The sequence below is a fragment of the Pelobates fuscus genome, chromosome 11, assembly GCF_036172605.1.
Source record: "Pelobates fuscus isolate aPelFus1 chromosome 11, aPelFus1.pri, whole genome shotgun sequence".
NCBI lineage: Eukaryota > Metazoa > Chordata > Amphibia > Anura > Pelobatidae > Pelobates > Pelobates fuscus.
In genome coordinates this window covers 110500801-110513892 of record NC_086327.1, presented here as the reverse complement: position 1 = coordinate 110513892, position 13092 = coordinate 110500801, and the positions used below count along the sequence as shown (strand labels likewise).

The 13092-nt window shown below is 37.5% G+C and overlaps 1 protein-coding gene across 1 annotated transcript in view; it reads left to right on the top strand.

Moving 5' to 3' along the window:
- The window catches only part of MORN1 (MORN repeat containing 1), a 287891-nt gene that overhangs the window by 62018 nt on the left and 212781 nt on the right, over positions 1-13092 (top strand). Inside the window, exon 6 of the mRNA XM_063436724.1 lies at positions 674-761. Coding sequence (XP_063292794.1) covers positions 674-761 — 88 coding nt within the window. The remainder of the gene's footprint in view (positions 1-673; positions 762-13092) is intronic.

Here is a 13092-nt window from a genome sequence, read left to right as displayed (position 1 = left end):
GTATCTTTGTTGAGAAATCATGGTCACTAGATGGTCCAAATGATACTTATCTATAGGCAAATGCTGCACATTATTGTAATAATGATGTAGTAACTTGCATAATGATCATTTTTCTTAGCACTAGAAATTCAATACTTTTTGTGTTACAAGTTAGTCTCTTTATAACTAAATTCTAGATTATAGTTCATGTCCGGTAATGTTCCCACTAAGTAATGTCTTGTGAGATGTCCAGTATTAAAACAGTTAAGAAAGCAATCCATATAAATAAAACACACCCTGTAACAGACACTCAAGGCTGGAGAAGACCCTCCAAAAAAAAAAAAAAAAAAAAAATTAGACAAAAAGATACACTTCAATTCAATTTTTTTTCCTGCAAATCTGAAACATATCCTGGATTCAGGAAGTAATCGAAAATGTTAGCCAATGTTGGCACTCCAGATATTCATGCTAATGGTAAGTTATGATGCTCGAAGGATCGTTTCCAGTTAGCATTGAAACAAAAAGTACTCAGTGTCAACTGCAGATTATGTTTGTTTTTTTTAAATATTTCTTAATTAATGGTTTTGGTTGCTGGCTATGTACTAAACTCCAGATGAAACCCCTTTTAGAATCATTTTATTTGTATTCTCAAAAAAAGGAAAAAAAAGTACAATTGTTGCCATCCTCATTACAGGAATGGAGATACCTTTGAAGGCGATTGGTTGCTGGATAAACGGCAGGGACATGGCGTTCTGCATTGTACAGACGGAACCATTTATGAGGTAACATACAGCATTCTATACATAAGCACTACAAACAATATAGTTTATTCTAGTGGTTATATTGCAAGCTATGTTTCTATCAGAAAATTCTAACCTCCTTACAAAATCATTGCTAGCTGTACATCGTGAAAAACACAATCTAAAAACATCTGTGGAAGTATAGAACCCAAACAATGGATAGTTTCAGTACTGCAAATGTTTGTGGAAGGTATTTCCCATGAGGTTAAGACAACTTGAAGCTTATCTTTCACTCCTCCGAAGGCAGTTCCTCCTTAAGGCTAATACAGGACAATGATAATGTTTCTTATAGACAAGCATTGCATTTATTGTGTCTCCATGAGAAGCATGGGATTAGCAGACCATGTGCAATAGGACTACAATATGTAAGTATAAGAAACACTGAATTGGGTGAGGGATCATCAATTCTGATTATGTTATCATTAGTTGAGTGTTTGCTATAGGAGCACTGGATTACAGTTACATTTTAAAGATTTTCATTTCTTTAACTTTTTATTTTAACAATGGAGGCCCTGATCTCAAGTAAGCAAGGAGTGCAATAATATTAAGGGGACACTTTGACAAACTCTCCTTCCCACAAACGTTTGCCACGAACTCCTGGAGGAGTGTGGAAGCTGGCCTCCTGCCCACCGACTATGGTCTAGGTCGGAGACTCTGTTCGGGAGTTACCCTGCCCAGCCGCCATTAGCAGCTTTCCCTCGGTGCCCCTGGTTCGGCACTTTCCCTTCATTCGAATGGAACCGAATGCTAGCTCCCTGGTGGCAATTTGCATGAACAAACCTCAGCAGTACTTAGCCGCGAACAACTTGGTCCGGGGTTTGGAATCACTTTGCGACCCGCCAGGTGATCGCTTTTTGGAGGGAAGGTGCCTGAGGCTAAGGAAAACAAACGCTCCTTGAGAGCCAGGAAAAGCACCCTGTATTGTGGCCGCAGGTGCTCCTGAAAGTTGTCTGTCCAAAGCACTAAACACCCTGGAACTATTTTGTGCATAGGACCACGTGTGCGGCTGGTCAGAACTTTGACACGGTGGCATCTCCCCTACACTTCATGGATCTGAGCGCTATTTGGACAACTTGAGCCCTCAGATAAGGGCTATGAGGGATGTAGGATATGTGGGGTTATTATGTTTTTTTTTATGTTTTAGGATACTTTTATGTTTTGTGTTGGGCTCTCTGTTCCTGGGAGATAATTGGCTTACTGGTCTTTAACTCAATTATCTCCCAGGCCCAGAGATATCTGGAAGGAGCTTGTATGTCATTGTTTGGAGACCCCTCTTTTCATAAAAGGCAGAGTTTGGCTTATTAAAATCAGTTGTACTCCCAGAACTATGTGTCGTCTACTTACTGGATGGGGAAAGGGCTAATCACTACTCAGCACCTTATTCCAGCTTATGGAATTAAGCGGGGATTCAGCGGGGAAAGTACTTGTAAGGACTATAGCTCCCAGGACTGTGTATCATCCAATCCCTAGGAGGGAATAGAGCAAGTCCCTATCCAGTTCCAGGATGGAGAGGCACCAGGAGGACCCCAGTCAAGCCATGGCAATTGGGGGAAAAGTGCTGAGGTTTTCTCCGGTTCCAGCTAGGAAGCGATCCTTGGCGGAGGTACCCAACCGGGGTACTAGGAGCTACACTAGAGACACTATAAGGAATCCAGACCACTTCATCTCATTAAAGTGATCTGGGTGAAATGTCCCTGTCCCCTTAACTGCAATGTTTACATTGCAGGGTTAAGACAACCTCTGGTGGATGTCTTCTAGACAGCCCCCAGAAGCGCTTCCTGGTCCCTAACAGAGTTTAACTCGTACAATTATATTCGACATCCTCAGGCTTTGCATGAGGACGTCTAACGTTTTCAAATTCCCCATAAGGAAAGTATTGATTCAGTGATCAGAACGTTTTTCTTTATGATCACCAAAATAGATGCAACCAAACTAATGGATACCCAGGTCTGAGATGCTAGCAGTAAGAACTACGACTGAATGGTTTGAGATTCTATATTCACAATTATCTAGCAAGACTATTTGCTAAACTGTGATTTGTTTTTGTATTTTACATTTAGACTAATATATCAGTACTAAAAAAAATAAGAATTGACAAAAGAATTGACAACATTTTTTACTTTGGCAGTTTTTTTTTTCCAAATTTCCTTGCAACTTTCTCCAAATTCCCAAACACCGTAACCGCTAACTCAATGTAGTGGTTATGGTGCCAAGAGTGCCCTTGCGTACCCACCCAGGGTAAGGAGTCAAAGCATGTTAGAACAATATGACTTCTTACCTGGGGTGCGCTGGGTGCCGCTCCCTGCCTCCTCTACTTCCTACGGAGAGCTGGAAACTCTAAAATGGTTTGACTCCTTACAAAAGGGAAGAAACAAGGCACTCTTGGCAACATAACCATTGAAGTGAACTGTTTTTTTACGCTTGGAGTATTTTTTTGATGTATAACACGGTCTTTTTTTTAAGATGTTCTTCTGATAGCTAATGTTTCTGCCCAAAACCCATTGCTGAACTTTCATTATCTATTAAGTCTTGTATTATTGAATCTTATTTTTGTAAAAGGAACGTGTGAATCCATGGTGATTTCTGTGTGCCGTTGTGATTTTTAGGATTTTCCAATAAAGAATTACAGTTTAAGAAGCGTGATTCAGCCTCAGCATTGGGGTGCAACATTTACTGCACTAAAACATTTAAAATCTTTCTTAGATTAAGATTATTCACCGTTATCATTACACCTGGGCAAGTTAACCATTTACTGTATAACTCCTATTAGTCTGCCTTAAGCTAGATAACTAGTAGTAATGTAGATGTCATCACTCTAATAACGACTCACATGTATGAGTAAAGATTCACAGATCCCTACTTTAGACTCAAATCTTTCTTTACCTGATCATGGGGGAACCCCAAACGCACAATAGCTGAAGATACCTTTTTGCTGAGGTCCTGCAATGTAAGTAAACATAAGGTTACTGCGTAGGTCAGTGCACAGAGAATTATGAAATTTAGAGTTAAGATGAAGTTTAGAGCTAGGAATTAATTTCGTCTCAACCCAAATCTCATTTTATCCTTAACTATAAATGTAATACTAAATGTAAGCCTAGGCCTTATTTGAAGCCTAAATGTAATCCTAAATTTTAAGAATCTCCATATTTAAACTAATTCCCTAAACCTAAGCCTAATTTAGGGTTAGCAGTCATAAAGAAAATGGTCAAACAGAGGCTCAATGAGTTCAAAAACAGCAAACTTTAATCCAGGTATCTGTCAGTAACAGCAGAGGGTCTCCCAGGAGCAGTGACATGTCTGGACTGTCACAATAGCAGTGGGTTTGAATAACACGGATATGGAAGGTGTTAAAATTATCTTTCCATCCGTTCAAATCCTGCTTTGTTCTCTAATCCAGCATTATGCTAATTGTATCCTGGGTCTTATGAATAATACATTTATTATTTTCAAGTTTTGAATCCAGCACCAAACTATGTTAATGTGTAATGTACTAATATTGGTTGCAATTATGCCCCATTATATCTCAATTAGTGAGCTGCTATTCCATTGCTAGACACAACAGTGTAGTGTGAATCCATGATTTTGCAAATGACTCTAAAGGGAGATCATTCTTCTATCTCAGTCGACTGACTCTCTTGTCGGGAGAGGTCTCTTAATTCACTAGCCGGCAGTGTTTGTAGAAAATATAGTTATGCTAATGAACTGCAAAATACTTCATTAGTCATCAGGCTAAACCGCACATGGAGCATTCTATGCCATAGTGAGAGATTTACTGGTTTTCAGAGGAAGGTATTAATTGGTTTTATCACTTATGTTTGGAAGCTTGCTACCATTAGTAATACTTGAGAACTCGAAATTCCACAGTTTGTATAAAATCTGAATTAAAGGGATCCCATAATAATAATAATGCATTAATGCCTGCGCTATTAAATGTAGCTTAGCATCGGTTTGAGTAGAGTAAATTAGTGTTGTAAAATTTATACACTCTTTTCGTACTTACTTGCTTCTTTGTTATGAGTGCTTGGCATGATTACCTCTCAGCTATATATTAGAGCATGATCTTATGTTAAGAAAAACTTTAAAAATGAATCAAAGATCGTTGTCTTGAAAGGGCTTTAATCTGTTTTTGTTAAGGGTCACTTTAAGCACCATAACAACTTTGCATGACTGCATGATTGACAAAGTCTTAGCAGTGATAAGCCAGGTGAAGGTTTTGCAGTATCAATTTCGACTTGTGCACGCAGCATACACAACCAGGGGTGATCTTTATTTTCCTTGCTCTAAAGCCTAGACATTTGCCCTGTGCATGCACAGTTGTACCTTGGAAATTACTGTACGTAGTCCAATTCACAAAGCTGTGAAGCCGACTGTGTTTAAACAGTTATGGCTGCAGCCTATATCAATAAGATCAGCAAAGCATGATGCAGCATGTCTACACGAGTGACAATGTTGGCCATGACTATGTTTACATTAATGTCTCATCTAACCACCCAACCCCTTGCAAATACATTACACCATACATAGTCATTATAGTCTTGGGACTTGGTCAGCCCCAGATTCAATAGTGTCCCAGGAAATATTCCAGTGGGCCATTCCAGCCATGGAGAATATTGAAATTATTGGCCAAAGCACAAACTCACACCATGCTGGGCTAGTAAATGGCCTGCGAAATTACTGCCCAATGCCTCACTCATGCAGTACACTGCCCATAGGCAATCCCCACTTCCTGGTATATTATTCCAGGAACAGAATATACAATCTAGCTGTTCTATATTGCCTGCCAGTCATTGCTATAAACTCTGCCCCTTTCTATTACTGGAGAAATAGAAACAATGTGCAATGTGTGCCATGGGCATGCCTAGAGAGAACCCAATTGTGGTGCTTTATTCAATGCTATCATTTCTAAAAAGCGATTTTTAATTAATTAAAAAGGAATTTTCAATTGCTCGTGAGTCATACAACTGTTACCAGCAGTAGATTTATCAGTGGACAAATGAGTTTAATTATTAGATTGAAATTTACAGCAGGTAAAAGGCAACTAAATCAATACAAAGTATGTGGGAGTAGCTGCGTCACAATATTAACCCCATTACGTACCAATAACACGACAAAAAATAAACAGTTACAAGGGATTGCCTAACTCTGGTCCTGATAGGGTTAAATACAGTGGCACAAGCAGCTTTATAATGGAGAGTTAATAATTTATTTTACATTACTTGTACTTTGTTTTATGTATTTTTTTTTCTCGCTTGACATAGTTTGGGTAAAATAGTGGAGCTACCACTGTCAAGCTCTGTCAAGACCGCAGATGTCACAAGTGACAATTGAGGAGAAAAAATGTTGTCTATGGAGGCTTCCTTGGTCTTGCGGGATCCTCCATAGACAGTAGTGTTGTGCTCTCGCTCATGTACCGTACAGCACTGACGTCAGCTCGTGGCAAATGAAGTGCCCATTGTTGAAGAGAGTGCATCAGATTAAAAATCTGCCAGACAGGTTCAGGTGAGTAAATCTTACTTTCCCCTGTACCTCACGGGACATTGTACAACAAGTGGCGATGTCACCATTGGGCTATTGGGAAAACAGCTGAAGACCCCAGAAGATGTCAGAGACACTTTTTAAATTGTATGACCGCAATAATGTGTGATGATCTGAATAATGAATGTCAACTTGTAAATTACAACAAATTATTAATAGCTGGGTACACAACCTCTCATATTTCTTTATTCACTGAACAGTGATTCGTGTTGATATTAAACCCAGATTGCAAAATCCAGGCAAAGTTGCTCAGAAGCTGAAATTGAAATGATTTTGTTTTTCGAAATATAATAAATGCATTTCAATATGTGTGAGAGTGTATGCACGATGGTCTGTGTGGATGGATATAGGTGTAAAGTTGGCATGCAGTGCTGTTCAGAATACTGTGAATTGTCAGAAATCTAATGTGAACTCAAGGCATACCCTGTTAGACTCTGTTTTTATTTATTTATTGTTTATGATATTTCACCATCATACATTACAGTTTCAAGAATCAATTGACATTTTCAATGTACGGAGTGAAAATCAGGACTATCATGCCCATACATTTTAAGAACCGATTCTCGAAGAATTCATCCAGCCTGCTACAGGGTTGCACAATGCTTCATAATCAAGGGGTTAGAATGCATAATTCACCAGATTAGGCTCACTGAGCTCTGAGAGCGTAGGCATGGCTTTGCTAACTTTTTCATTTCATTTTAGTCATTTTTTGGCTATGTATCACAATAGTGCATTTGGAAAAGTTATGGAACTCAGGAATTTCTCCAACTTGTTTTTCTTGGCTTAGCAGTTCCAGTTCTCTTTTCATGTCTCCAATATTTCCAGAATAATACATAACCCAAGAGCAACCCAACTCAATGGAAGAACACCACGCATGTTATCGTAGTCAAAGGATCAAAGTGTATCGGGTGCATTTGGCCATGTGAATAATTTGGCTGACAATAAAAAAAAAAAAAACAGTAGAAAATCATAGTCATGATCATTAATATGTTATTTATAAAATACAGGAGAGCGCACCTTTTAAAAAGTAAATATAAACAAGATACAAATAGTAAATAATAAAAATTATTGTAGTGTAAAAATTAGCAGCTAGACATAAAGCAAAACTCCTTAATGATCATGCCCTAGTATATGAAAATAAAAAATGTCAGCGCTATATATGGTAGCCTATACAGTGAGGCAACCTATAAAAATGTGCAAAAAAAATCAAACAAAACTCTGTGAGTTTAGTAGTAAATAGATAGAAACACTTAAATCTCACAGTAGTTTAGATTTATGCACAAAAAAATATATATAAAAACTTGCTTAAGAGTCCATATAGTCTTATAAGAGAGTCTTGAAGGGGTTAATCCTGTGTTGAGATGGGAGATACACTGTAGCTTTTACCTTTAAAAGATACAAAAGAGAACTTTCATAGTGTAAAACCGTTTTAATAAATCACAAGATACCCTTCCCCCCAAATAGGAACCCTTACTTGAGCAAGTTGTGATATTTGTTTCCAATATATCACGAAATACACATTTGTAAAATCAGAGGCTGTGTAGCCGTTTACCGTCCGCTGCTCTCAGCAGTTTCAAAATTCCCGCCCGATCTCAGCGCTGATACGGTGGGTTCTCTCCTGCAGCATGGGAGCATCAGTGTGTGGACGATTGTAAGCCGGCTATGAGCATCAGACCTCTGCACCCGATATCACTTCAACGCGTTTCGCCCTCTACGCCGGGCTTTTTCAAGATAGTGTATCGGATAAGAACAGCATCTTTAAATACATTTTCTTTTGATCAGCTAATAATCAACTGCTGATCGACTAATAGTCTTAAACATATTCAAGGTAGAGGATAAACAGGATCCTGTCATTGCTTAACAATTCAGAAATGTATATAACATACACGTACTTCATATTAATAAAAAATATTGAAACCACATTTAAAATCATTGTGGAAGAAACATTATAGTGCAAAGGATTGTACTAGTGTCAAAAAGAATAAAGTATATTGTAAAACATGAGGTAGATGATATAAGTCATTTAGACATTTATACACTTATAGTAATTATTGGGCTTCCCTCTTTCATATCCATTAATCGAAAAAAAGAGCGCATACACAAATAAAATGAAGGGAGGAAAACAACAACATAATAAAGTATCAATTCCGGAAATACTGTTGGTAAAGGTGTATTGAATCTAATAAAATGAAATAGTGACATCTAATGTCTATATTCCTATTCTGGAAGTGTACACCTAATGAAACAGTATATCTGTACCCTAAAAAACAATAATGGTCAGGAAAAAATATATCTATTATAATGATATTCCCTATATGCAAATGAAGGGAACACAACATTCCGTATAGTGATAAATCGCTACTAATTCTATCCAAAAAATGAAGGGGTCTTGAAGATGGAAAAATGGGAACCAGAAATAATTTCTCAGAATATAGTGGATCCCCCTTATGGACAATTATTCAAATATGACTCGCCTTAAGTTAAAAGATTCCAAGTCTATGTGCCTTATATAGAAATTGGTTACAGAATATTTACAAGTTCTAGGTCCACATTTAAGCCTAGAGGGGCCAGAGATTTTAAATTAAAAATCCACAGCATTTCTTGATATATTAATCTCTTGGCCAGTTCTCCCCTTCTCCATGGAACATTAACCTTTTGTATTCCACAGAAAGTAAGACCGCCTGGGTCACTCCCGTGGTGTTCCATGAAGTGTCTAGACACAGAATGTTTATCAAATTTCCTTTTTATATTGTATATATGCTCATTAATATGTTGCTTATATACGTGTATATAGTAACAGTCAAGTGTTTCTATATAGTACAAGTCAAAGCATGAAAGTATCATTATCATGTTTTTATCTGTTGTGACATAGCTGGCTGCTCTTTACCAAGTCTATGGAACGCTCAATAAATGTAATATGATAGCTTTCTTCAATGGCATGCTATTGTACGAGCGTTGCTGCTTGGAAAGCAGTCTCTCTGTTGTCACCAACAAATCCACCTCAATGTTGTGTAAGTAAGTACTCTGACTATAGTCTCGAGATCTTTATCCCGTATAAGGTCTATGGGAGAGTCTATTGCGAAACCCTCGCTGTGACCATAAGGGATAAGTAGCATCATGATTGGCTGAGTCACTGTATGTAGTAACATGTATTTTAATGCATTCAAAAACAATGGGTCAACGTCAGCCTGCATTGTCCCTTTAAAACTGTTCTTTAGTTTTTTTTATTTTTGAGATTGGTGCTAACAAACAAATGCATTTGTAAATCAGATTCTTATACTTTGAAGCCACTAGGTGGCAGTCTATGATTTGCTAATAAATAGTTTTAATAAACTGTAATGGGTTAGACGCTAGCTGTGCTCCCTGCTGGGCCGTAAATGTTCACCACTACTACAGTTACATTTTCAATAGAAATGTGCTCAAAGGTGGAACAGTTTCTCGCTGGGAACAATATCCAACAACACTGCCAACCAACAATACTAAGTACTCAAGCAGATACTTTGAATGCTAGAGCATGCGTAAAAGTCTTTAATATTCATATTTAAGTATACAGGAATAGAAATAACACTGTTTAATGGGAATAACAGTGCACATTTTATGATTAGCGTTTTCTTTTCCATCTTGTTCCCACAGTCTACACTTGTGTGACAAGCATTTACTTTAGCAAAATTCATTTTCACAATATGTTCATTTATTTTCACAGGTCTCGGACTTGAAGGACACTATAGTGTGAGGAATACAAACATGGATTCCTGACAATATAGTGCTGGAAATCAGTATTACGTCCCTGGTCCCCCTTTCTCCGGAGAGTAAAGGTGATTTTACACACTTTTTTTTCTCCCACACCATGCTGGTCTCGCCGTGGCTGGCCCCCGTCTGGCTCCACCTCCTTGGTAGCATCAGTTTTGATGATCTCATCCAATCCATTGCTTTCCCATACGAAAGCATTGGGAGGCTATTGAACGTGCATGGCAAACAGCCATGCTGCGTCAATCAGCATCTCCTCTTAGAGATGCATTAAATCATTGCATCTCTTTGGGGAACATTCAGCGCCTCCATGCAAAGCGTGCAAAAGCTAAATGTCAGTGCTGCACGTTGTGCAGCACTGATCCAGGAAGCATCTCTATTGACTGTCTGAGTGACTGTCTAGAGGTGTAACTAGCCAGCAATGTAAGCACTGCCTTTTCTCTGAAAAAGGAATGCTATAGAGGAACAGGCTATAAACACTAGAACCACTACATTAAGCTGCAGTGGTCCTGGTTACTATAATGTCCCTTTAAGTATTCAGTAGTTAGCATAGTATTCTATATAAATTAACCATGTCTATGTCCTCAACACTATAGACATTATGTGGTTTATTCGTTAACCCCTTAAGGACACATGACATGTGTGACATGTCATGATTCCCTTTTATTCCAGAAGTTTGGTCCTTAAGGGGTTAAACCATAAATTGTAATAAATTTGAATCCATATTTCCAAACTGAGGGGAAAAATGCCTAACTGTGACTATAGCTAAATTGGCTAATTTTGCCTTTATTTTACCATTTGGGTTGAATCTGCTACCTACAATCTATACCTACATACATACAGATATAAATATAACGCCTGCATTTTTTTCTTCGAGGTGAACTCTTCAGTTGAACCAATCACTAATATAGGGTTGTACCCTAAAGTGAAATTTCACAGTGAATTTCAAATTTAAGGCCACAATAGCCAATTTGGAAGCCTAGACAGCTTAGAGAATGTTTCCAGTTCGGCTATTTATGCCTTGCATTTATATCACCTTGAATTGTCACTTTGGAGAATAACCATGTTAGCAGCAAGCCTGGGTAAGGCAAAGCAGACCATGTGGGACAGTAAACCCGCATAAAGAGATTCACTTGTTGGCATATGCCATGTGCAGGCAGTGGTACATTTTTCCCTATGAATATACAGGAAGCAATGTATTTTTCATTGTTTCATTGGATCACTTACAGAGTAGGCAGCTGCCTAGGGATGAATCCAACACACATATATCTGGCAGTATAAAAGCTTTGGATGTCTCTTACTAGTGTATAGGTGCCTGTAGTTTGTTTTTTTTTTCTCCCATAGATGTGTACATGGAGACACGTATGGCCAGTAAAATGTGACTGCAAGATATTTATAGACCCAGCAAGCTTGTAAGTTACAGCAGGGCTTTTAGAGCCTACAATATCAGTTTACTGTAAAACTCAGTATTGCTACTATTTATATAATGTATCCATAATATTATATATATAATAATACAATCTAGGGCTGGGGAATTTGTTAACGTTACATAAATAAATTATATAGATCCTAATAATATAATCGTAGCAAAATCTGCGTGGATTGGTAAACATATATCCTTTGCTTTGACAACCACGAGTCACAGACCTCCGGGACAGTGGAAACTAGATCCAAACCACAAAATGTGGGGAATATTGTCCCCCCCCCCCAAAAAAAAATGCTTCCTATATAAAAAATATAACCGTTTTTTTTTTTTTTACATGTGCGTGCAGTAAATTCTTTATATCCCAGTTTGGGAATGTAATAGACCTGTCATGTAAAAACACATCAAGTGATAATTGTTTAAGGCCAAAGGAGCCGAACTGAACGCATTGTTGACTTGGAGAATTTTTCCAGTTTGGCTATTTTGGCCTTAAATTAGAATTTTACTTTAAGTTGTTTTTTGAATTCCTGACTTCTCATTATAGTAATTAAACTTGATAGATTTTTGATAAAGCAGTTAAAATAAAAATTTGCTAATTATTTCTTTAAGGAAAGGAATTGTTTTTTTGTATCTATTTCTCCCTATTTCCTGCTCCTTTCTTTCCCACATTAAATATTGCATATAATGAATAGTTTCTTTGTTACGTTCTATGGAGTGCTCTGCTTATAATGTATTGCTAGGATATTCTGTGACTTCCTGACGATAAGCAGCAGATGCGCTCGCGATGGTGTGAAATAAAATCACATTTTTATCAGGAGTGCAGTTAAAGATGAGTTTTGCTTATAGTCACCTGATAATCACACACCGTACTGCTTGTTGTCTTTATTTTTTTTAATTCCTATCATGCAATTTTGTAGTCCCTGAAACAGCAATGTAACCCTTCAAATTACAAGAACAAGTAAATTGTGCTTTTCTATTTCTCGGCTAGAAGTTGAAAGCATGTAATCTCCTGGTAAGATCCGGAGGATTCTTAGGTATGGCCATAATTAGGTGCAGTAGATATTTCCTTCCAGATACATGGAAATTTCTCTGCCAAAGAAAGAAGGACCTGTAAGTCCGTAATACATTATTCTAATACCTGTTCGTTAAAACACAAGGGACCGGATAAATGATTATAGAATTCCCATAATCCCTTACTGAGCAGACATGCCTAAAAATCTTAAAATAGAATAGTTTAACTAAAGTGGCATGAGATCAGTTTGCAGCAGTGGTTGAGACTTTATAATGAACGATTGTATGATGTGACATATGAGTAATAAAACATCAGATGTAAAGCCATTTGATCTAAGCTCACACTGTTTATTAATAGAATTAACAATGGTTCTGTTCTGCTCACACATTATTAGTTCTTTTGTCGATGGACCGTATAACCAATTATTCCCTGTTTTTACTGATTATTTTCTACTCAAAAGTCTATTTTTAAAATCTAGATTTAAAAAAAAAATTAAATCATGTTATTTTTGTATGTGGAGATTAGTTTTATATTGACAATTACTGAAATGGAATAGAAAAATCAGCAAGTCGGCTGTGTTCAGTTCAGCTGTTGTG